The sequence below is a fragment of the Ischnura elegans genome, chromosome 6, assembly GCF_921293095.1.
Source record: "Ischnura elegans chromosome 6, ioIscEleg1.1, whole genome shotgun sequence".
Classification (NCBI taxonomy): domain Eukaryota; kingdom Metazoa; phylum Arthropoda; class Insecta; order Odonata; family Coenagrionidae; genus Ischnura; species Ischnura elegans.
Window position 1 is genome coordinate 69,206,555 of NC_060251.1, and position 26,534 is coordinate 69,233,088.

General features: G+C 35.6%; 2 protein-coding genes across 4 annotated transcripts in view; both read left to right on the top strand.

The window, feature by feature from the left end:
• Positions 1-2,338, top strand: part of LOC124160328 (inactive ubiquitin carboxyl-terminal hydrolase MINDY-4B) — a 48,806-nt gene extending 46,468 nt beyond the window's left edge. For both annotated transcript variants that reach the window (XM_046536158.1, XM_046536159.1), the window contains exons 10-11: positions 1,619-1,822; positions 2,033-2,338. In XM_046536158.1, the coding sequence (XP_046392114.1) occupies positions 1,619-1,822; positions 2,033-2,081 (253 nt within the window). In that variant the 3' untranslated portion in view covers positions 2,082-2,338. The remainder of the gene's footprint in view (positions 1-1,618; positions 1,823-2,032) is intronic.
• Positions 2,339-5,125: 2,787 nt separating this feature from the next.
• On the top strand, positions 5,126-25,218 carry LOC124160969 (beta-galactoside alpha-2,6-sialyltransferase 1). 2 transcript variants are annotated; one of them, XM_046537104.1, is made up of 6 exons: positions 5,126-6,103; positions 9,519-9,714; positions 11,432-11,631; positions 16,855-17,029; positions 19,257-19,577; positions 21,110-25,218. In XM_046537104.1, exons 1-5 carry the CDS (start codon positions 5,417-5,419, stop codon positions 19,496-19,498), a joined length of 1,500 nt encoding a protein of 499 aa, XP_046393060.1. In that variant the 5' UTR covers positions 5,126-5,416; the 3' UTR covers positions 19,499-19,577; positions 21,110-25,218. The 2 variants fall into 2 exon arrangements, with proteins under 2 accessions (XP_046393060.1, XP_046393062.1); XM_046537106.1 differs by having other exon boundaries at positions 19,257-19,567.
• The last annotated feature ends 1,316 nt before the right edge of the window (positions 25,219-26,534 follow it).

Below are 26,534 nucleotides of genomic sequence, written 5' to 3' on the forward strand. Positions count from 1 at the left end.
TTGAAAAAGGCCAGATTGGCACCCATGCGATTCCACTCCACGTGACGTCACAGGGACCTTGTTTCTACACGAGAGGATAGGAGTTATGCATCGTCAGAGGCTACCAATGTATGCATGAGGCACAGAACTCAGGGAAACATGTCTTAATAATCACCTATTAAAACTGGCTAAGGTCGGAAAGTTTTCTTCGCTTGATAAGGTATTAATAAACCTTTTTTAAGCCATGCGCTACCAGCGAGGAAGGTACTCAGCTACCCGTTAGCATCCTGCGTCCTATCAGCGCTCAGAGCCTCGATCAAGGTCACCTACCAGGCGGGAGGGGGAACCAGAAATGCGTCGCACGGACTTTTTCCCTTCATTCCTACTTACGCGTCGCGTTTTTGCGCGCTTGAAATTTTTCACTTTTCTTTTGATCGCGAAAAATAGATATCGTCATTTAAAAATCTAAAAGCGTGAAATATGTACTCCAGGAGTAATAATCTTTCGATTTAGGCAATAAAAAAATAATAGGAAACCACCCTATTGGCCGATAAAATAAGAAAGAAAAATAGAGAGTGGTTTTTGCCCCATAACTTCCATTCAAATACTTTTTTAAAATTCAATTTTCAAACAGCGTGAAAGAGGGAAGCTAGCTGAAGGCCACGCACACGATCAGAAGACTCAGAAGTGGATATTAGTTACATATGGAGGTGGAGAAAGGCCGTTGGACCGTATCTCAGCTTGCACGGGACCACGTCAATTGGCATGGTCCTGCGCTGACTGTGTTAAACTGAAATTTTGTCATACGGAAAATAAGTTATACGGCACAGAAAATAATTCGTTATACTGAGTATTTTGTTACACTGGCGCTCGTTATAAAGACATTTCACTGTAGTTGGGAAGAATGGAGCCAATTTAGTTCATAATTAAGATTTTGAAAAAATCACCTGTTTGCAGAAATATCCTTTCTTTCTTCTATTCCATTTTTCCCGTAGTTAACTAACTAGAGAACTAATGAGCCTAATGAGATGACTTCACATGTCTATCTGTGAATACTAAGTTTCCCCTTTTCTCCAAACCTCAGGCTTAAATACCTCAATCATTTTTTATTAGGAGAATGAGATATTTTGGAATTACATGTAAAACTTGAGTCATTTAATACTAAAATCAGTTTTTATTAAGTCTCCCATGTATCAAATTTCAGACTTAAAAATTTCCATAAATTTTTGGAATTAGATATTTGAGAAATTTTCCACTCAATTCAAAATTATTCAAATATGTACTAACATTCTGTCACATTTACGGTCTTAAATGTTCCATCAACCCATGGCTCATTAGGAACAAAGTACGTATAAGTAATATGCAGATATAAAAAATATAAATACATACAAATATTGCAGTAAACTTTGAGGAAGACAACAGGAAAACAGAACATTTCAGTGTACATAGTTATAAAACGTTTTTCATGCATAAGTTAAATTAATTAAAATTATAATTACGTAATTTTAATTTTTTTCATATGTAAGTTAGATTAATTAAATAAAATTAATTTAGGTAATTTTTAGAGTAATTTAACATTTTAAATTGTTCCCAAAAGTCGTAAAAATCCATCATTGAAATGAAAACTTTTGTTCAACAGGTTTGACCTGTATTATTACTCAGGTGGTCACACAGGAAATCACACTCTCCTCAGCGTGGACACCAGATTTGCTGGTGGTGGAGGGGGAGGTGGTATATTTGGCATGATGATGGATGACTCATATCAGAATGGGAACAAGCCGAGCAAAAGCAATCTTGGTGACATAAATGGGGCACCTCCTCTGGAGCATCTTATACACACAAAGTAAGTTGACAATCATTATTAACTCACTTTTTCATCAGCTATCCTTCCCTTTGCTGTGCTGTTCCATGTTCTCAATCATTACATTTGTTGCGAAATATTTAATGCAGAATATCTTTTTGCTGGTTTGAAGCAAAATTTTCACCTTTTTGTGTACTACTTCTGTGGCTAAAATACATGGTTGAACTCTCATTCTTAATGTTTTTTTTTCAGATGGAGAGATGCACAAGTAACATGGAATGGAACTATTCCTCATGTTTAAAGTGTAAATATGCATTATAGGATATTATAATAAGCATTGTATGATTCCAAATTATGAATTTATTTTTCCATAGCCAAATATTTTGGGAGAATTTGTCATGCAGGAACTTGCTGAATGTGATCATGTAAAATTTTAGGCTGGGCAGATGAATTTTGATGAATAATGTGGAAGGTAATGAAACGTTTATGTATACAATATACACATGTACAGCTGTTAGTCGGCAAAATAATTAAACTGTATGTTTGTCATAAATGAAAGAGTATAGAAAGTATTATTTTCTTGGAACAATTAGAGTGTAACCCCAGCCAAAATTTGAATTTTCTCTGTCAACGTGGCAGGAACTTTTAATTGCCCAGATTGAAATATGCATATTTATGGGTTTTACTTTACATGCCGAGACTTTATTGAGAAAAGAATAAATTGGCAAGCATTCATTTTGAGGCTATACACCTCATTTTTGAGACTGTGCACCATAATTTTTGTTTGGGTTTTTAATCCCTTAACCCCATATATAGTCTTTTTGCATTGATATTTTATGACAGTGCAAATGAGGAAGTGACTTGACTCATACTATTGAAGTACGGAGCCGCATGATATGTTTAATAAAGAAAATAATTCCGATGAAATCGTGATAAGGAATTGAGGCATCATTTAAAATTGGATAAGGTTGAAAAAATTTCATGGGCAAAAGGAATGACTAATAGAGGATGCTTAAAAGTGCTGAAGATAAGATTAACAATCTTATAATCTTTGTAGAAGAAAAGAAAATTGGGTTAGAAATTAATAATTGTTCAGGGGAGGGGGTCTGAAACCAAGAGGGGGGAAATTTTTTAAAAACAGGATACATACTAAGTAGAGGGTTTTAAACTAATTTTCACAATTTTCATAATTGAAAAAACTTCATTTGCTAAAGAAATGTTATGTAAATTTTTTATATTTCGGGGGGGGGGGGGGGGGGGGAATCCGGACCCCCCTGGATCCTCCCCTGGCTACGCCACTGACAATTATGTGTAGCCGTAGTTATTACATTCATTGCCATATCGGTCACAATGACTGAAACATGTACATATGTACTTCTTTTTTACACCCCTTCAGTCGTAATGACCAAAAAATGAGTCGTTTTTGCCTGTCACTGCATGCCATATATTGGTCACAACTACTTTGGGGCTGCATATATGATGTAACCGATATGGGGGATGTAGCTGATGTGCAGGAAAACTCAAATGGAAAGGACCAAAGTATTAAAGCAAAACGGAAAAGAAAAAGATTGGTGCAAATGGTGAATTCGTCAAAAAATCTGCGGCAAGGAAAATGTCAATAATTTGTTTCCAAGATTGTTTGTTGGTAATTGATTTTCAAGAAGCTATGAGTGTTCCAATTGTTTCAAATACCTGTCACCTATTCACTCCATTCTATGATGCTCTCTGCTGCTGGCAGTGTGAGAGGAAATTAACAGTAAGAGGAGGTATATTTATCCTTCGGTTAGGAAGCAATTGTCTCTTATAACCATATCGTTCTCTCAATCTCAACTATGTCATTGCCTAAGGTGTAACCTTTGAAGGTGAGTCTCTTGTTATGAGCCTTGGAGAAAGGGATAGCAAATATCATCATTACATTTGAAGGATTCCTGGAAGGTAAGAGATTGAGAAGATGAAGCCTGAAAAAGATTGTTGTAAGGATAGAGAGGTGGATATTAGGAGACCAAGAATGGACATAACCAAAATCATTTTTCTGGGTTGAGCCTCATTCTTTTCTGTGTATAATTTTTGTAATGTGCATTGAATAAATGTTGAAGAGAGAAAATATGGTACAATTATTTTTTGGGCAATCGTCGTACAATAAATGATTCAACGTTGGCAAAAATGTGGAAAAATTAAAAAGTATTTAAAGGGCACGAAAAGATATTTTTGCATAATGGCCCTATTGGAAATATTCAATTGCATTCAATTGAAAAGTGACAAATTTCAATTGAATACAGTGAAACTCAATTGAATATGAGGAAATTTCATTGAATATTGGCCCATTCAATTGAATTAAATTAAAATTGAATTCAATTGAATTGAATCAGCAGATTTTTTCCAGGGGCTCTCATAGTGTTTTACTTTGAGGTGTGTGTTGTCTCTTGTCAGCTGTCACATTCCATTCCTTAAAGGTACTAGCCTGCGATTATCCTCTCAATGCTTCCTCGATACTGAATTCGAGAATAGTAGAGTCCCCCACTTTACAATGGGTTGATACCATGGTATATATATGCATAGACTCAATGTGCAATTTAAAATGAGTTTACGAATTGCAAATTTTTACCATTTTTATGGTCTCAACCCATTTTTCATCAATTATATAATTCTATGCCCTGTAAAAGAAAAATATAATCATTTACTTGTGCTGATGCTATTTAAACTGATTCCTTGTCGGGAAATAATACCAATTCATCATACAATGGAATTTGCTTTTCGATCGGTCTTCTGGATCGAATATATATCGTAAAGTGAGAGTATATTGTACCCTAAACATAGCTACTCAAGTATGAAAAAGTCACTGAGGTGGGCTCTGTGGTTAAAGAGGATAAGCAGTGACTAAGATACTCCAAGGGCATATATTGCAAATCTGTGCAAATCTATGAATGCAAAACCATAATGCAAATCTGTGAGAAATTTGAACAGCCTTAACCAAGACTCTGCGGTGTTTATGGTCGTAAGAGCTATTCAACAATTATCTACATTAGCGATGCTTTGAAAGAATACCTCTGAAAAACAGGCATTACCACCTATCAAAATACATATACTGCAGCAAGACATGCCAACTGGTGAAGTGAAAATCTCACAAATCTCATCGATATTATTGACATATATTCATTAAAAATTTATTAAACATAGATGATTAAAGATTTAATACCTGTTTTTGGAATATGCCAAAGTTATTTTAGTTGCTCTCAGGAATGAACGATTTAAAAATACCGCTTCTAAGTCCCCAGGCTGCCGCTATTCAGGATTTTAGTATAAGTATTGGCCTACAGAGGGCTAAAGGTTTATGCATTGCGTGATTCCCGCAGCAGAGCCAGAGCTGTCTGCTGGGGAAATTGCATTTGCTGTTTTGTATCATGGGCCTTGCATCAAATTAGCATATTGTTTACATTTGAGATGTGTATTTTATCTAAGAATTTTAAAGTTTTCTATTTTTCCCTAGAGTTAAACGCTATTCCAGGAAAAGTATCATGAATATTGAATGGCGTTTACGTGTAAGGATCGTACCGGAATGCACGTTTTGCTAATACGATCCTCGTCCAAATTTTGTGCATTATAGCCTTTATATTGCGAGGATAGAATCGTTTACAAATGACGAAAAAAGTCGCCATGCGTGCGGTCGCGGTATCGGTTTGGATTTTTATTAATTTAGTATTTGTAGGTATGTGTGGCTATATATATTTGTTATGGTCGCAATACTGGCAATATGTTGCTCGACATCAACTCGGGACTCCTGCGAGTGCTCCAGAAAGTTTACAGTCAGCCTATAGTCAGTTCCGCAGTGATAGTTCGAATGAAAGGGTAATAGCTGCAGCGTCAGGATTGCCTGTGGTCAGTTCTAGCAATCGGGGAAAGGCCACAGAACGTTCATCTCAAGTAAAGCGTCGCGGTAGTAACAAAAGCGCGTCCTCCGTGGTAGTGAAGAACAGCCAACCTAGGTTCCCTAAATCTAGGAACGACCTAGAAGAAGAATCGGATATAGAGGTAGAAAGTAGGATGAGTATTAATATTTCTGAAAGTAAGTGCGGTGGCGGTCGTGAATGTTCTGTCGGTCAGGAAGAGCCTGAGAGGGTGGTTATCAAGAAGAAGAAACCTGGAGCCTCAAAAACCCCACTCCCGCTTCCTCAAGATAAACTAGAAGCCAGCATTGCCGCGTACAAAAGCCAAATGGTTGTTCAGCTTCGGCGGGTCTTGTTGGAAGAAAGCAGCGTTTTTGCTCGTGACAAGAATGTTTATAACGTCCAGTATTCAGGACCGAGAGGTGCTTATACTGGCCGAGTAAGTATTCATCTTCATCAGTATTCAATTCTTTATAGTATTTAATTAGGACTATGAAATTAATAAATCCCACTCCTTGCTTACTGTTTTTTCTTTTCCTTAAATTTTGTTGATTACTTTTATCCAAGCCAGTAAACTGGTAAATCCAGTAAATGGGTGAAAATAATGCGGCCTTAAAGTGTATTAGTCTTCGCAGTTTATAGACTTACTTTTTTAACCCCTATTCTATCTGATTTATAATTTTAGGCCTATGTCATGTGTAAGGCAAATAAGTGAGTGGGTTATAGTTGCTGGCTGAAATTTCCAGCATATTGTGATCAAAGGCTTGATTAAACAATCCATTAAATTGTTCACGCTCTAGTCCAGTTGATAAAAAGTAGACTCCCTTGGGCTGGATTGGCATAAGGTGTTCTTTTACTCCCCTCCTGATTTATTTTGATCGAAGTCAAAGACTTCCAACTTGAGAAAGAACCCGAACAACTCGTCAATTGCAGTTTTTTCTGTTTAAAATCTATACTTTTGGAAACTTAATATTATCGTGGATTTGCCTCAAACAGATACAAGACCTTAGCTTACTTTGGATGACAGTGAGGGGTGGGGGGGGAGGGTTTGGGGGATAAAACCCCCCCAGAGCTCAGACAGTTTTTTAAGTTTAATCTATTTTATTTATTTGGATTAATATTACTGATAGAATAGTGTAAGGATTAATAAAATATCCCTCAGAAGGCGGTAAAACTCACAATTTTTAACCATTTATCTTAATTTTTTTCTGACGGAGGGCCCTCGCACCTCCCGATTACCCTGGCAGGTATGCCATACACCCAGACACCCCAGTATTAGTTGCACCTGAGACCCCCCCTAGCCTTAATTCCTGGCTGCACCCCTGTTGGATGAAACTTTTTAATACATTTCTTATGCTCAAGCATATTAGTAATTCTTTTTATGACTTGCTAGGGGAGAGAAAGGTAGAAAGATGGACTGCCGCTGGCCAATGACCATAAATTACTTTGCTGCAATTTACACCAATAGACCTTCTAACCTTTTTGTTGAGAGTTGTCTGAGGTAAAGGAGGCTATTAAGATCCGCCTCAAGAGCAAGAATTTCAATAGAGATGAAGGATTTCACTTGATTAGGACCTTTAACCCTATCCTGAAAATTGTAGGAAAAAAACAAAAAAGCATCCACAAATAAGAACCGACCTCTCCTGAGAGGCAAACTTTATAAACCTGGCCACTGGAGAACCGGCATCAATGGCCCTGATGGCGACGAATGAGTCATTCATCGAAATGTCAGCGAGGTTGGAGGTGGAGAATCTAACCAGTATAAAAACTCGAGAACTGTTTAAATCAGCCATTTGCCGGGAGAATGTTGACACTTAGCGTGCCGGCCCAAAAAATGATGGTCATTCCCTGTATGTTGGCCTTTTTTTGCTACTTTTCAAAAATCCATTAGATAATAACCTCTCAACTCATGATAATTGAAATCATTATATTTCTGCTAACTATCTGCTTTGAATGGAACTAATTTTACCAAGGAATTAACAGAGACACATAGATTAAGTCTAGTGAGGAATTAACTCATTTCAGTAAATATTGTTGAAAATACCATTCTGTCAATTGACGCGAAAAGCAGTTTTGGAGTTGGTTCACCACTCCATCCATGGATGTGATTGGCATGCTAAGTTTTAAATATTAAACATCACCTGAGATTTGAACGGAGGACCCTTCAAGCATTAGCCCAATTTTCTACCTGCCGGGCCACCTCCCCGAGGTTTGAATGGTGCGCAATTAATTTCCTCATGCCTGCGATGATTCGGTTGTATTGTGGAGGTGTTGAATTTGAGTGGAAAATAGATAGGTGCATAGGAAACAAACACAGACAGGAAACTGGGAGTTTTCCTCAGTTCAGACCTATAAAAAGGTTTTCAATCTCAGGGCTCATTGCTGCAAGGCCACTGATGAGAATATCCGGAGGCTCACAAAAATTTACCTTTATCTACATAAAACTACTTGGAATGTTAAAATAATTTTAGGGTAGTGAATTGTTTTTGGTTATTTTATTTTCAATTGATCACAAACGAATGTAGATGATTTTTGGGAAGTAAGGTTTCAGGTTCAACTTTTTGGACTTAGGTAATGGAAAAAGAAAATGCACTGTGTTGAGAAGTCTTACCTGTTGTATGTGCCAACTATTGTTTTGACTGTTTATTTCAATATCTAGGCTATATGGTTCATAGTTTATCTATTATGCTAGAATGAAATGTATTTTCATTATTGACTTTTTCGTGGAGTGTCATGGTGGATTTACTAATCGAAACCATCGAAAAGATATTTCATTGGTCCTGTGGAGCGTATTGCTTACACATTTTTGAGTTAATAATTAAATTATTTCACTAAGTACCATTGTCTCCCATTTGCTGGTCAAGTACGCTACAGTTAACCCTTATAGTGCCAGTGGGCCGATCTATCCGCCCAGGGGTTATGTGCGAAAAGTGCCACAGGTTTTTTTTACACTTAAGCCTTTCATTTTTTGTGCTTCATGTAGCTTTTGTAACCGTTTTTTAGTATCTCTCATGCTGTAATAAGTAATTATTGAGAACACAAAAAAGTAGCTTCAGAAAATGCATATTAGGTTTTATGTAAATTTTCAGGTGCAAACCTATAAGTTTGCCAAAAAAGCCATTCTTCAACGTACCAGGCAAAATAGGCTTGGACTAAAAGGGTTAAACCTCCAAGCCATTTTCTTCCATGACAAATTTCAGACTGGGTTAACCAAACTAGATGTTCACATCTCAAATCCAAACTTTTGCACAGGACAGAAGACAAAGTTCGTGGTTACTAAGTAAGCCATCATCCGAGTGTAAACCCTTGCAAAGTCACTGTTCAGTGGTGGGCATTGTTTGGCAAACTCAGCTTGAAATTTGCGCAGGACGAAGACTGCTTGGCGGTGTAACTGGTATTAGACTTGACAGATCGGGATCTCGGTTCAAATCCCAGATAAGCCTAGTAATTTTTTCATGGCAAATTCCACTCTTGCTGTGGATAAATTTCTACCAGTGCGTGTGACAGCATATAAAGTTACTCATTGCATGTAGTGCGCTGGAACATATGTTATTGAATTGCTACAGCTTAACCCATTTCCACCCAGGAAAATGTCTTAAATTCCGATTTGCACCCATATCTTTAAGCAAGTGGGATTATGTATACCAGATTCAAAAATAAACTAATGGATGAATCAGTTGAATAAAACATTAAACAGTATATTTGTATCAATTTGAACACAAAGTAGATTGTAGTTTTTCATTAAGAGCCTCATATACTAAGAATGATAGGGTGTAGCATATGGCTACAGTGGACAGAAATGGATAAATATTATGTTGTATGTCTGGACATTCAAATCTTGATTTTATTTCAAGGCGCAAGATTTGGTTTGTGAACTGAAGAGGAGTGTTTCCATCAGGATGATTTCTCCGATGGACGACCCTTTTCGATCCCTTGGTCTGGGAGGATATCTTCATAAAGATACCCTCTTTGCTAACACTCACTTCAACACTTGTGCCATTGTTACTAATGCTGGCTCCCTTTTTGGGTCAGAACTTGGTGGGCTAATTGGTAAGTTCAAATTTTCTATTGCTTACTTGCAAATTTGTGTTAAATACATATTTGATTGTGAAAGCAGGTCTCTGAGTATTATTAGATTTTTATTTACGATTTTGCAACTATATTTATGTACTTCATTTGTGCTGCTTATTATCTTTTCTGGAAAGTAGTTGTGCTGTGAAATGTCCTCAAGTAATAAATTTGTTATTAAATAATTTTTATGGATTTTAACTTTTGATGGTTTAACACTTTGAGTGCTGGCTGCTAAATTTAAAGCCCTACTGAAAAATCCAGCCATTTTTTACTATATTCGTACATTTAAAAAAAAATTAGAATCAAAAGTATATTTATATCGATGTTCATTTCAATAAAAATGGACTTTGCTCTTCTTTATGAATGAGTTGAATAACATTTATTGCTAATTTTTAAATATATAATTTAACAATGAAAACATACTGTTTTTGAAAAATAAAAAAGTTGCAACATATGATGTACCGCCATAGCATGCATAATAATTTTTTTAACACGCTCAATTTGAACTATTTAAAGCATGGAAATCATAAAAAAGCATTGTTCCAAGCAAAGCTTTATAAAACCTGGATGACAAAAAGGGTCAATGCACCCTCAACGAACGGTCCAAAGAATTTTCACACTAAGTGACCCAAGATGAGGATGCCGGTAGCTACAGAGGACTGTTCGTCCTCAAGACATAAATTGAACTCTTTTTCCATCGAGCAGTTGATTTTTGAAAAAACAGAACCCCTAAGCAGTAAACTGGAAAAGTACCACTGGCGAAATATCACGGCTTCACGCATACGAAGCCAATTTAATGGAAAGACGTAATATTATGTCCATGGCAATACTCGGAAGGATTAGCAGGACGTAATATTACGTCCATGGCACGCAAAGTGTTAAAGAAGTTAGTTATGAAAATGATGTTTGAGATTGAGAAATTAAAATGTACATGCATTGTCTTCCGGAGTTTTATTCTTGAGTAAAGGCCTGGTAGCGACACATCAAGTGGGCTGGAATAATTTGATATGCTGATGAAAGCCCCTGGATAGTCCTGGGCCCCCAAATATTTTTACCTAGTTTTTATGCTGGCATATGTTGGTTGGGTAAATATTGGGTCAGTTAATATCATTTTGTGTGACATTTTGTATCAGTTAATATCATTTTAAGTGATGGGTCTGTTCCATTCTTTGATTCTCTGTTACCTATGATTCTCAATTACAGTTGTGTAAAAAAATCCACTGAGAAAAAATTAATTCTTGATTACAGAATCAGAATTGAAACCAAAGCCATAGACCACTTAAATTACTTCCACAAAAATAAGTTTTAAAGATTTTATTGAATTTAAGTAATTTACAATTCATTTTGTAGTTCGTGGGATTTTATGAATCAATCACTTCTGAGATGACCTGGTGTATCAATTGTTATTTTTAATTTTCACAATTCCGTGACAAAAATCATCATTGGCTGTTCTAAATTATGCAATGAAAATGTAACACTTGATCAATATCAAGGACAGAGAAATGAAACCCTGAACCAATGACAATGTAGAATTGCAGTGCTTGCCATGGCCCATCCTTAATTATTCTCTTGAGATTTTCCATGAAAAAGTTGGTGGATATTAAGATTTTTAAATACTTATGCTGAATATGTATTCATTTATTTTCATGTTCTATCACATGCTTCTTTCAAAGTGCATTGATTGTTGTCTCCACAGATTCTCATGATGCTGTTTTGAGATTTAACCATGCACCGACAGTTGGATATGAGTCTGATGTTGGCAGCAAAACCACCCTTCGCATAGTAAATTCTCAGGTTGTTTCAAAAGCACGCTTCAACTTTCTTCATTCTCCCCTGTACAAGAATATTTCTCTACTTGCGTGGGATCCTAGCAATTACTCATCAACATTGGAAGAGGTAAGGGAATTTAATATTAGATGGACCAAGTAATGAAGTACTATGTACGTATATTATTTCTATGGCAACCTCAAATGTGAACCTTATTGCATTGGAAAGTGTGATTTTGTCAATAAATTTTTGTCTTATTTTTTATCTATAGACAATTTTTTGGAATTGAATTCACAAAAATGAAATTTAGGGTGCATGTCTTTGTTGGTACACAATACCATAGCCAGAAAATTATTTTAGTGGGTGTTGCTTGGAGGGGAATACTTATGGGGGTTCATATGGATAGGGTACACCTACAATTGTTTCTTCATAAATTTCAAAGGTATTTGAACCTTTCCATGGCCTTGCTGTGAAAAGTAGTATTTTTCTATATGTACAAGTACCATATGTGGTAAAAGGTATACATATGTATATTTTAATGCATACTATAATATAAACTTTAATGCTGTAGTAAATACATATTATCAATGCCATTTGGGTGATGGTTGGCATACTGGTAGGGCAGATTACATATTTTTATTTAATTTTTAGATTTAAACTGTAAATTTACAGCAAGTGAATTGGAAATGTGTAAAAAATCATCCTGGATACTACTAGAAGCAAGAGTGAATAACCAATTCTTCATTGTACTACCTATTTTGGTCTAGTATGTTGTTGTTAGTTGTACAATTTTTAACTGCTAATTGTCCTAATGCAAGCTGTGTAGTAATTACTTTGTATACTTCTTGTTACAATCTCAAATTTGGTTTAGTGCCATTTTATTATCTTATTATTATTTTGCATGTATTTAAATAGAAAAATTGATTATAGAGCTATTTATTGATTTTTTACCCGAGAGATTTTTATTAAAAAAATAATGTGATCTTTAATTAGGCAGATTATATTCATATCCAGGCTGTAATGTTCACTAAATCATCCCATCACTTGGAAATCAAATTTATTTACCACTTTGAATTTCTTTAAGCAAAATTCTTCAATGTCATGAATTCATGTTTCATTACTCCATGGTATTATCAGAATGCCGTCACAGGCAAGAAAAATAAGTCTAGCCGCACATGTGATTAACACTCCAAAAATTGATTGCCTTCCCCGACACATGTTTTGCAATATCGCTGTGTTTTTTAAGTCCTTTTCTTAGTTATACACTCTTGAAGTAGAAGGTGAAGAAGATTATAGCCAATCACACAATTGCTGAGAGTGATGCATGGTTAAAGTGTGGCGTTTTGCCAGGTTTACATGAGGTAGATCTGTCAAAACGGATGATTGGGAAATAATCTAGTTGACAAAAGTCTTTGCCTCCACACTAGTGATCTTTGCCGTTGATTGATTTTCTCTGTCTTTTGTCCGTTTTGCTCCCATGTGAATTCAGCTTATGTCATTTATGAAAGTAAATGAAGCTGCATTAGAATTGTATCTGGGAAATTAAATCTTCGGCTCTGTGAACAATACATAATTAATATCAAACCAGAGTGTGAAAGTGACGACATCATGTACAAAGTTCAGATTTTGTTTCTATGCCAGATTGGCGGGATCATTCTCAATCTTCAAGAGTGGAGAGAGAAGTTGGGCAAAACTAACTGATGACAATAAGCAAGGGAAACCTCACCTCCAAAAGTATTTGTGGCTTTAGGCACTATTATTTGAGGACTGTGCATATGTGGCTACATATATGGTTCTCAATGGTTTGATACTTGTCTTCGCTAGAGCTCCATGTTTATTTTTTCCAAGCGTCGAGGATGGCACAGTGTCATCCCTCTACGACTACCTTTTATACATATCGTGTGATGCGACTGTTTGACTCAGTATCTGGAATATGGTTTCTGCTGTTGCACTGTGATTTGATGCATCTTACCTATCCTGGACAATCCCACATCCGTGATCATGTCGCTGAACATCGTGTGGCATGCATCCACAGATGCGTGGTTTTCTGAAGCGATACCTAATAATTGTTTTGCAATAAGTCATTTTCAAAAAGATATACAAATATGCATTTTTACTCTATTAGAGGTCTTATACATCTTTGATTTAGCACTATTATGAAAGAAAAGCCTTAATTAATGGTGACAATGTGAATTTAGGGGCTTCAATCTTCACATTTGAATATTACAGGTGCTCCATACAGCGAGCAATTTTTTTTTTGGGATTATGAGATCTCATTTATCCAAACTTCCATTGTGTATGTAAAGTCATACATATATTATTATTTCCAACTACTGATTCATTTATCGGGACATATTTTTTATGGAGTCAGTGAATTCCATTCCTGAGTGTCATCCTTAATTACTTTACTTAATACTTTATCAACCAGTGATATATATTTTTTTAATTTCAATTTGCCAGGGTTTTGAAACTTAAGTTTAAAGATTTACATTTAGCTTGAGTTTAGTTAAGAATAATTTTATCACTTGTTGTACTTGATCATGCTCTCGTTTCATAATTTTCTCTGAACAATTTCGAAGTAATTTAAGTCAATAGTTTCTAGGCATTTTAAATTTTATTTACTTATCTCATGCTTTCTTATCTAGATTTGTATCATATATTGTATGTGCAGTAATTGCCATAGACTAGCTGACATGGAAATTCTTTGCTAAAAAGTGGTTGCTAAGTAATAATTGAGGCTATTCATTAGCATAGTATCAAGAAGAATATACTGCCTTCTGTCCTTCATGATTGTTGTTTTTTGAGTGAGTATGTATTTAATTTTTCATACCACCTTACTTCCTTTTTATTTTCATTTATTGTTTGTTCATTTCAGCATTATGCATTTTAATGTTGAAGTTCTGCTTATTTGATTGTTATTTTCTTTTAATTATTTGATGTTAAAATATGCATTGCTTGTATTTTTCAGACATTTGCAGATGAAAAAGAAACTGGGTAAACTTGTTTTTGCATCCAAGGAATGAACTTTATTGTCCTGTATTCAGCTTTTAAGTTTCTCCTTTTTTTGCAAGTGTAAGTCAGGAGCTAGAGACTACATATCATTATAATTTCTTCTTGTGAGAAATTTCATGGGCATTAAGATTTTATTTTTAAAATAGAGAGCTGAAATATAATTTTAAATACTTAACAGTATGTTTTGCTATATATCCCTTGCCTGGAATTTATCCTTTGCTAATGATGCATGCATATTTGTATTTTACTAAATGTAGAAGTTGTTATTCACTGCAGTTTTAATGAAACTATTATAATTTCAAAGCTCGATCTTAATTTTTTGTTTTATTTGCATCTAAATAGTGACCATGCTGTTTTTGTTTTGAGAATGAATATTTAGATAAGTTCTCTGTTATAATTATTATTTCGTGCTTTAATTGTGTTCAGTATCCCTAAATTTGTGTTACAATATGTCAAAGCAAACTCTATGACAAGAGGTATATACAGATGAGATTAAGTAGCTGACTTGATACATTAACATTTGGAAGCGTTATGTTTGTGATTATCATAATGTCATATTTTAGATGCTATTTTTTAACAAAATTTTGCATGTCATGGTACCTTGGTCAGATTGGCAATGAGATTTGAGTTTTTGCAGCATTTCCAGATTATCTCCAATGCCCTTGTTACCCTCAAGGTGTGGAATTGGATCATTATTTCTTTAATTCTTGAAGTAAACAAACAAAATAAGTCAGACTTTGACATTGGGGGAGGAATGTAAGAGGGGTTTGCTGTTGTAGTTGGGTGCACAAATGCATAGATGGGTTATAGCTGTACCTTGTGCTGGTGTTTTGAATTGGTATGGTATCACTACTTCAATTTGTTCCATACGGTGTACTGAATGAATTACAACAGAGCTACTGTTATCCATTCTTCAATTTTGTGTGTATTGGATTATCTGCTCATGAATTCCCCCAACGGCTTCCCTTTTCTTGGCTTCCTGACAATGTTCACCTAAAAACAACTAGGTTTTCAATATATGATGTGTAAGTGTAATAAATATAGAGAAAAGATATCACAAAAACCAAAATGACAGTGGAAAATTTGCTTAGCAATAAAATAAAGGTGATAGAAGTTAAATGAATCTTGCATGATGCAAAAAGCCCAAGGGCTAGGCCGATAACAATTTTCAAACTGCTATTACTTCTACAACTGCTGGTTACACTTCTTAAAATGATAGCTTGATGGGAAAAGTTAAAATTTTTGTGCGAATTTCCTTATGTGTATTTAAACACTACCCAGTTCGACACTATCACATCAGTCTCCCTTGGGAAGAATTTTAACCTGGATAATAATACACCAATATTGAATCCATTTGTGTTTTAATTGGGGAGCATAGGGTGAGGACACAATGTATAAGTGCATTATTTATCCCCTCCTGTGAAGGTATATTCTGCTTGCTAGCAGTTCCCATACCTTGTCATCCACCGAACCCATAAGGCCTGTTTACACGGTACATTAACACGTACGGGTTAATGTCTAAATGTATGAATGCCAAAATGCACCGTGTAACCACCCAACTTGTGCGAATGCATGCACAGAAAATAGAACCTGTTCTAATTTGGTTCATGCATTCGTACATGTTCCGTTCCGGTCCACAAAAATCATTCACGCAAACGTACATTAACTCGTACGTGTTAATGTATAGTGTAAACAGGCCTTTAGAAGTTAAAGATTCCATCTGAGCTCTGTCTCTTTCAAAATGATTGTGCCTCAAGTGTGAAAGATTATATCTTAGACATAAATTTCATGTGAGAACTTGATAAAAGTAGTTTGAGAGGCTGTAATTGAAAAGTTGGGACATCTAGGCTAATTAAATTTTAATTTACTCATGCATCGAAAAATGTATGACTTAACCCAATTTTTAATAATTCTAAATTTTTCATGTTTCAATGAAATCTGAGAGAGTGGGTCGCAAAAACTGAATTTTGTGGCTGAATTTTGAAACTAAATTTTGTGACCTTTCTAGTGCTCAATTTTAATTGAAATATTTAGGTTTTTCCCAATAATAAATATGTATTTGGGGGATCAAAATCGAATAAAAATTTTGGGGGTTGAATTTCCTTTTTATACTATGATAGTTGCTGGTTCATTAATGCCTGCTGTACTTCATAAGTTGTGAAAGGAAAGTGGAAGCTCGTTTTAATGAGTACCTACAACATATAACAAGAATCACATAATCAGTGATGGGCAGAACTATATATTCCTTCTGAGTATCTTACCTAATATGCTCCATGTTGAAGAATAAGGGCTAAGGTTTTTTTTGTGCATAATTATTCATGCTTTTGATTTTGCTTCCAGTGGTACAATCACCCAGACTTTGACCTTTTTACTCCATATTTTGAACATCGGGCTCTTCATCAAGATCAGCCATCCTATCTACTGGATCCTAGATCACAATGGTCTCTATGGGACTTTGTACAAGCCCACATTCCAGTGCGAATCAGACGAAACCCACCCTCATCTGGATTTCTTGGTAAGAGTGTGTAAATAAGTATTAGTAAATCTGAGCATTGAGTTGTTGTACAGCAGACTCCCTATTACAGTGAGTCCTCGTTTAACGTCACTTACCGTTTCTGAAAAATGTGAGGATATGAGAAATGACGTTAATCGAAACATAATATCCCATAAGAAACAATGTAAAAAGTGAATATCGGCTCCTAGACCTCACAATTCCTACGCGAAAAAATTTTAGCGTATCATATCTGGGGCATTTTTTACGATGGGAATTCCAAGCTATGGCATAAATACGAGTTCCTGTCTTCATCGACGACAATAGCAGCACTAACGTAAATCCTTCTCCATTTTTGTATCTTCCCGCATTTGCTCTTCGGCTTCGCTATGGTGGTCGCCCGAGCGAGCATCGCCTGGGCATCATCATCGCTGAAACATCGTTGCAGTTACAGGAACCAAAATTATTGTGAACACGGCGAAAAAAGTGGCGACAAAAACTCCGAGTTCTACACAGAAAAATTCCTTGAAATCACTTTTTAGGTTCCTGAAAACCATTATGTCAAGTAAAACCTTGCGCACCTACCTAAGAATTCATTTTGCAGAAAATTTGCTAAAACCGTAATCGCAATTAACAATAAACGCACCGTTTTACACTTCGTTTAGACTGACTGTATTACCGCCCACAAAACGAACAACCTTCAATGCCCGCCGCTTCGCATTATTTTCTCGCGCGAAATTTAAAAGCCTTGACGTTGTCGCAAAGCGAAGGTGCGATAAACGAATGACGGTCTCAAAATTTTCGTGACGTTATCGCGAAATGACGTTAAACGGGGTGACGTAGAACGAGGACTCACTGTATACGGTTGTGGTTTATCCGGGTTGCGGATTATCCGTGCATGATTTTCACTCTCACTCAATATTTTCTTCTTTCTAATAAATAAAATTGGTTACAAAATTACCAGCAATACATACTGCATTAATGCTAGGATACACTGGGCTTATTATTTCCTTTAGAATCCCCTTCGTAAAACGGAAGCCATCGTGCTCTAGCTACATTCATGGAAGCACCGTGTTCCTGTTTTTGAAGCCTCGCAGCACGCAACGGCGCTCCATGATCACGGATACACGTCCCGCAGCAGTTGCAACCTGGGCAACTTGTGCGAGATGCGACTGCGTGGCGTGGTGCCTAATAGTGTAGTTCCGACGTCTAGCAGTGGTTTTGAAGCATTCGTGCAAACCACTTTTCTGTATCCATGATCACACAGCCACGGATGTGTGGTTTTCAAAACCAGGCCTTAAATGGAGCATTAATAATGCAAGTAAAACCATGTCATCGCCTCTAAAAAGATCGCGAACTGGCAAAGAAAGATCTCGATGAGTCCCAGAAGCACTCTAAAATAACAGAATATCTGCATAAATAATAACGTATTGTTTGTTTTACGTAAATTATGCTCATTGCAAGACATTAAAGTGAAAGTTAGGGTCATCGGTGTTTTCTGATTATTCGTGCCATCTCTCTCTATCATTAACCCGGATAATTGGGAGAGTGCTGTATGTGTTTCAAGTCAAATAACATAGAATTTTGTTGGGGTTAGGGAATTAAGTGCTTTGAATATGTCTCTTGATTCCAAAATTTCTACATTGCATCAATATTTTAAGTTATTGGTTCTTTAAACTGCAGAAATACCCATTTTACAGTATTCTCTGAGGTGCTTTCACAAAAATTTACCTTTTAAGATCAATTGATTGTTTGAGGCGTAACTTGGTGAAAGCGATTCATAATAAAATTAAAAAGAAGAACTTTGTGCTTTCACATTAATATTTATTCACGACCATGGTTTCAACGTTAGACGTCATCATCAGGTGAACTCTACCGAGGTCCATCCCTCCTAGCCTGGTATAAAAGGATTTTATGGACCTCTGTAGAGTTCACCTGATGATGACGTCTAACGTTGAAACCATGGTCGTGAATAAATATTAATGTGAAAGCACAAAGTTCTTCTTTTTAATTTAATTTTAAGATCAAGTTTATTACTAATGAGTAATATGCTTCGCCTTCATTTAATTTTGAACTCCAGGTTAGTGTGCTTTTACCTAGATATTGTCAGTAGAAGTGTATGCTGTACACTGAAGCCTAACTACCAAAATTTAATTTTCGTTAACTTTTCATTGCTATACATCTTGATGGTCAAGGACATGTATTAATTTGCACCATGAATAACATGCTCTCCTTTACATTCTGTCTGCAGGTCTGGCCATAATGCTGCCTCACTGTTCCCTCGTTGACCTCTTCGAGTATGTGCCCTCCATGAGGCTTACCAAGCGCTGCCATTACTTTGATGTTGCTGAGGATGAATCGTGCACCTTTGGTGTTTGGCACCCCCTGGCTGCGGAAAAGCTTCTCTCTCTCTCACTTAATATTGTTCCAGACCATGCGGTATTTGCTGAAGGATATGTTCGTGTTCCTGGATACAGCACCCTCAAGTGCTGACAACTTACTCAGTAAAGGCCTTCAAGATATCTTTTTCAACATGTCATGCATGGATGTTGGATGGGAAAAGTGAGGTCAAGTATGTGCACTATCTTTTATCTCTTCTAATAATGAGTACATTGTGGGGGATTGGGTTGGTGTGGTGGCTAGAGTGTTGGCTTCCCACCTGGTGGGTTCGGGTTCAAATCCCGGCGATGGCAGAGAATATTCAGAGGATGTCCGATCCCTGCTTGAATGTTGTGTGGAGGAAATTCCAAGCGCAACACCCTGTCCGTCCTTTGGGACGTTAAGCCGTGGTCCCCTTGGTACCTTTCGATAAGAGCAGGTTAATGCCGATGCCGGGTTTCTCTCCACCCTTCCTTCAATACCCTTCCCTCATGGCGCAAATGACCTCAGATGTTGGTTGCCTCATCCAGTACCATACCCATACCGAATACATTGAGACGAAGATTCGGTGTGAGATGCAACTGCTCTCTGGCCAATAATGACTTTTATCAAAAGTTGGCACGTTCAATGTTTTCCATGTAGGTGTATTGACTTCTTCTTGGTCAATGTCTGTAAATCAGTGTGGTAAAAAAATTTGCCTGTCTCGCCTCCTTATATAGTCAAATCTCCCAAGCATTTTCTCATTTTTTGTATGCCCCATTTTTACGAGAAGTACAATGCTTTTGGAATTTTTTTAATATGGAATTTTTGTAATATGGAATTTTTGTATTATGTAATATAATTTTTTTTTATCTTTAAGTTTTGTTATGCCCTGTTTTTTTTTATCAAAGCATGCCAGTTTAAAAGTAAGTCTTAAGTTTACTCACCCACTAAACTTGCTGTTATAAATAGCTTTTTAAAAATCAATATATGTATCCTCTGAAAAATGAAACTGTGCCTAGATAAGCTGCGAATCTGAGGTAATTTTCAAATTCTATGCTGCTAGACACCCTATCCTTACATTCCTCCTCTCTATATACAATATTACTTCTTCATCTTCAACTGCTTGGCCTCCTTTTCTCATTTCTTAATTGATGTTGATAAGCAATTGGAAGGAGTTTGTATGATAGAGACCTTAAGAGCTACTCTGAACCTTGTTTCCCTAAGGTATGCAATTATTCCATGGGTTGTGAAAAAAAGTGGAACAACTGACCCTACATTTTACCTGCACTTATAGAGTGTATGGGTAATTTTATATCGCAGGGGCCCAGCTAGGAATTAAGGCTAGGGGGTTTTAGGCTCAAAACACTAGGGTGTCTGAGGGTGTGGAATACCTGCCAGGGTAAGCAGGAGGTGCGGGGGCCCTCCCCTAGAAAAATTTTCATATATGGTTCAAAAGTGGTGAGTTTTTTGGCTCCCTGAGGGATATTTTATTAATATTTACACTATTCTATAAGTAATATTGATCCAGTTAAGTGAAATGGGTTAAACTTCAAAATTTCTCTGAGCTCTGGGGGGGGGGGTTTATCCCCCAAAGCCCCCCCTCGCTGCGCCACTGTTATATTGAACCAAGAGGGCTTCTTGGGTCTATTTTATATATTTTTTGAGGCTGGGTATGTGTTGAAAGGTTTTTGTTGAATACTTTATTCATTGGGCTTGTTGTAACTGTTAAAATTTCGTTTTCAGTTGACTTTTCAGTGCCAAGAAACCTGGTACGGCCAATTCAGGAATTTGTGGCTTGCCATTTGATGCCCTCCAATAACCGGTGACACATGAGCTTTGTAGGTGATCTGCTTTACTTGGACGAAATAGGGTGAATTCAACAGCTGCGGAGGTGAGATGCGTTTGGTACTATGGAATAGATACCCCGTTATTGAGATTCCACAAGAGAAAAATTTGTTTGAGAAATGCTGGAAAAGAGTTCAGATTTTTTCTGAGTACTCTTCATACAATAATTTTTTACCAGTATTAGTTGGGGTTTGCATGTGTGATTCCAGGAACCAAATGAAATATTTAACTATTGATTTCACAATGGAAACATGCGTAGTCTAGGGCCTTGGGCCTTTTAAAAAGGTGTAATGTGTTTGGTATTTTTGTAAAAATAAAGAAGTATTAAGATTTGGTGGAAATTGTTGGTGTTAAATGTTGGCAAAATTGCTGCCTAGTTGTTAAATGAATCACTCTTCTGGAGTCCTGTCGATGCACCAAGTTGGTTGTTCCAGTTCCATAAATGCCATTAGTTGCTCCTCCCATTCCGAAAATGAAAGAATCAATGAGCTGTGTCTGTCCTATGTCCATTATGATGGGGAGTGGGTTGATAAATGTCAATGAAAATACCAGTGTTATGTGTCTCTCTCTTGTTCCTGTATTGTTTGTAATGAATGCAGTTTTTTTTGTAGGAAAGTATGAAATCAATATTTTTACACTGTTGATTTCCGAATTGATCTTTTTTGAGCTTCTCTACAAAACTGTGTGTATATGTGTCAGTGTGGTAGTTTTCCTCCAGATCTGAGTTCAAGTTGTTAAATTTAGCCACTGATTTTAGGAAAAATACTTTTCCTAGATAACTGAACTATCATGGCCTACTATTTGCCGAAGATGCTCTTTTGGATGATTCTTCAAGTTCGGAAAATTATTTTATGAATCCAATTCAAAACTTAATTTTACCTATGTTGCATGCATGCAATCAATCCATTCCAGAAGAATTTATGAACTTCCTAATGCCTACTTAATCTGTCTCCCGATTTAATCTTATCTTCTATACATTTGTTTCTTATTCATATATTATGTGCTCTTGTTCAGAGAAAGATTTTTTTTCTTTTGGCCAGCATTTCTGGCCATGTAAGTCATTTGCATACATGTATAAGTTGCATAACATATGTATTATTTCTCATGCCTTTTTAGGGCGATGCTATTCCTTTTAATCCTAGTAAATGCTATTGAAATGAGAGTTCCCATTAGGCAGACTCTAAACAAATGAAGTCAGTGAATAAGTTTGCATAAAAGGCATGGAATGACTTTATTCTGAGAAGAAAAAAAACAGAATCACTCATAATGATATGTGGGTTTGAAATGTTATAGTGTAAATTTTATTGGAGTAAAAACTAACATCTTCCATTGATAGTCAAATTTTTGGGAAATGAGTTTCATGTAATCTCTGTTAAGGAGTACAACTTTTCAAGGCAAGGGTATTATAAGAACTTATCAGCTAAATGTTAATTAAATGCTCCAAAAGCCTAACATATTTGTTTAATTAGCATTTACCTGTCAAGGCCGTAGGGCTCATTACTTCATGTTCAACTTATCAGCTCATTAATGCCATTAATGATTAAGCAAAACAAAGCATTTACTGAATAAAATGATAGTAGGCGTGAAATAGAATCAAGTATGAAGTCAGTTTCGTTTAGTGCAACCAAATATAGGGAGGACATCAAGTCCCTTTCAGATACTTATTAGTTGATATGTGCTACATAATGTGATGAGTTGCTGTTTTTGAACTTAGGTAATGTATTGAACAACCAATAGCTTGGTTGTTATCGGAAAATTGGGGAACTTCTCTGTCAGCTAAGGCCAGAAGATGTAATCTCTCCTCAAGCCAATTAAGTGGTGCCACAAAAAGTCATTTTAGTCTAGTCAGGTTTTATTAGATTGTTGAGAATGGGTTAAAAACAATATATTTATGCAAATGGGATTTTTGGGTAGCTGACAACTTATGCTGGCTTGGAAACATCCTCAGGGATATAGCTCTGTTCTGTAGACCATCATTTGTATAGCTTTTGTTTTCTGACATACCAAAGCCAAATCTCAAGTAGCCAAGGCAAGCATCACCTTATATTACAACTTATAGGAAAAATCAAATGTGCATCTATCGCACCTATCGTCCTTGTTGCATATTTTATTTTAGGGTAAATTACCAAAAATTTATTTTAGCAAGGTTACTGGTCACAATTTTTGACTAATTTCACTGCAAACTGTGACAGACTTAGGCTTCAAAACTTTGATAAAAACTACATTGTAACCTTAAGGAAAACATGGCTACTTTTTTCTAGTTACAATACCTTGCTCATTGCAGGATAATAATGTTTTCAAGCAACTAAATAAGTTAGATTTGGAAATCAATGCTTCTTGGTCTTTGCCTTGAATAAGAGATATGTAGTTATTTCTAAGAATCATTAAATGCCTTGTGGAAGGTATGAGAAATTTTATGGTTGAGTTTACTGATGTTATTATTCTTTGTATAATCCCTAGTACATCATGGATATGAAAATATGTATGCATATGACTTATGTGGCCAGATTATGTGCTGTATTGTTATCTTACCTGAAATCTGGTATTTATTAACATTAATTTAATCAGGATCTAATGGCATAAGAAAATTGTTAATGTATTTTACCTTTGGAATGGGCTAATGAAACAAATTGTTTAAATCTCCGAGTAAATATAGGAAGAGATCTTGCTGAGAATCCACAGTAATTGATTGTGAAGGTCAGCTTGAATTCGTTAAGTGCCAATATTTTGATGGTAGTGAACCCAAAAATTTTTCTTCTTAAATTTGAAACCATAAAACCAGTTTCAAATCAAAGACTTCTTTTTCTTCTTTGCGGGTCCTGAATTTTATGGAAATAAAATGTTCCCTTAAAAAAGATCTTTGCTAGGCTAACAGTGCTGTCAATTAAATCAGTAAATCAAAGACCTTCACAAGGAGGAATTTTCGGAGTTAGGGTAGGTTTCATTATTGTGGAGTACTTCAGTCCTGTCCGCAAGCACTGTGACCAAAAATCTCTCTTATGTGTTGTACTCTAAGGTTAAAATTGTGTCGATGGAAATTGGGGTTGTAAAATTTCATAGAAAGTGTGCCATATTTTTACTGATACTGTCACTTTTCATCCAGTAGTGATCACTCTTTATTTTCAATGTGCCTGGGCAATACTAAAATGAAAGTTTGATGAGGAAAAAATCATCTTAAAACTGGAAACTGATGGACTTTTTAATCATTAAGAAACATTTTCAGAAATCTGTGCATGAACTAAATTTTCCTACCTATTAAATCTCCTTCAATAAAATTCCTATAGTTTAGCTGTTTATAAGATAGCGTATTGTGAATCATATTTCTAATTTAAATATCTCTTTTTTGGTAAGAATATTTTAGCATTTTTTGTACTCTTCTTGAAATATCCTGTTGATATTTTCATTAAAGATCAAGTTTCGTCAGAAATAATAATGAAGTGTGGGATTGATGACTCAATCTGCAGGCTTATTTGGTAGGACAATGTCTTTATACGTTGGTGAATGCTTGAATAGTTGTTTTTTGGGGTCCAAATTACTTAATGCTATACCTAAAAATTGCCCTCAATGGCTGGAAGTACGAAAAAGTTATTGGCTGAAGGTTTTAAGATAAATAATTTTATTTACCAGGTCACAGAGCCTCGTAAATGATAGCCTTAATAGAGGAATCCAATTAATGTCAACATCTGTTTTATTATCCATAGCATTTGTAGAGATGGTTTTGTGTTATGAGCAAGAAAAGTGTTGAAGTTTCATCCTGATTGCAGATTACACTTGTTAACTCCGCACTTCTTACAGTACAGGAAAATGATCAAACCAGGAGTATATATGGGGTGTTTAGAGATGTTGTGTGTTATTTATTTGGAAACAAGTGTTCATAGCGATGAATATATTTTTAATAGTATTGAGTGCTAGACAAATGTTGATTGTATAACCATAGAGCTGTGGCTGAGAGTGCATTAAATACTGGTTTTATAAGATGACTTTTTCATTTGAGAAACCTTAGCGGAGGAACCTGCCAAAAATAATGATGCCATAAAATCTAAGTATGTAATTAAAGAATTTAACTAAAACATTAACTCTAAGACTGATTGGTTTTTAATTGTGATTGTATGCATAATAAATTGGTATTGAATGCTGGAATTCACCTCTAATAGGACCAATGTTAAATAGAAATATATTTATGCAAGTTTCATTTTCTAAAGTATTTTCGACAGTAATGTGATATCCTATGATACTGTTAAACACTATTTAATGCTGGGATTGTATAAATCTTCCAATTAAAATAAAACTGCGTAAACTGGATGCCATTTCATACCATGGAAGGTATAGAAGCCAGAGCTGCATCCAATTTTGGCCTAACATTTTCATGTTTTGATTTTAATTCGTGGTTCTTGCTGAGAGCAAGATTGAATTTATTGTTTTCATTTCCTTGGCTGCTGTTATGGAATTCAGCAGAAACTTTGACCATAGCCTAATTTAGACACATTTTGCCAGCCTAGGTAGGTTGGTTTATTTTACTCATTTTGAAAACAATACTCAAAATTAGTTCGATCAATCAATTAATAGCCTGTTACTGGAGCTTCACTAGTTTTCTATTCGTGGGAATAAGAATTATTATTAACTAGAGTGAAGGAGTGAAATAATGTCTGATGATGCAGCACTGACTTCTGCAGTAAATGGTGTGGATCTGGAGTAATGTTATAAAACGTTTTACTTATAAAATTTATAAAATTAATATTTACTTTAAATAATTGATTATTCAAAGGGTTTGTTGAGAAAGATCTGTGATTCCATGTTTGTGATTTTAAAACTTTAAATATATTTGAAGTTTTAGGATGAGTTTATCTAAAATACCTAAAATTTAAACAAATAATTATTAATGCATTAAATTCATATTAAATCTCATGAATTCTATTACCATGTTTTAACGAATTTGTATCTATCAAAGTTGTAATAAAGGTGATACTTGGCAATCAAAATTTTTTTATTGAATAATAAGTTCCTGTACTATTCCTTAAATTGGAACATTCACTGTATGTGCTCCTTTATTTCTTGATGATTGAAGCTTTGTAGATTTAGTGCCATCCTTTTGCCTCCAGAATATTCATATTTTGAGAGGTTACTTTTATCCTATAAGATTTGTCGTTTGATTTCCTTTTCACCTATGAATTTTTCTCGACCCCCATGCACTTGTCTTCCTGTAAAATTTCAATTTCCTTTTTGTTTCATAAGGTACTTTCTTTTCACCTGAATATCAGCTGTGTCAAGTGTAACAGTTCAAATTTAGTATACAGCAGACCCCCGATTATCTGGGTGTGGTTTA

Bases quoted from the DNA above. Each gene is read 5' to 3' on its own strand.
- LOC124160969 (XM_046537104.1), top strand. From the start codon at position 5,417: ATGACGAAAAAAGTCGCCATGCGTGCGGTCGCGGTATCGGTTTGGATT. The intron at 9,715-11,431 runs GTAAGTTCAAAT...TTGTCTCCACAG, and splicing joins AGAACTTGGTGGGCTAATTG to ATTCTCATGATGCTGTTTTG. The intron at 11,632-16,854 runs GTAAGGGAATTT...TTTTGCTTCCAG, and splicing joins ACTCATCAACATTGGAAGAG to TGGTACAATCACCCAGACTT.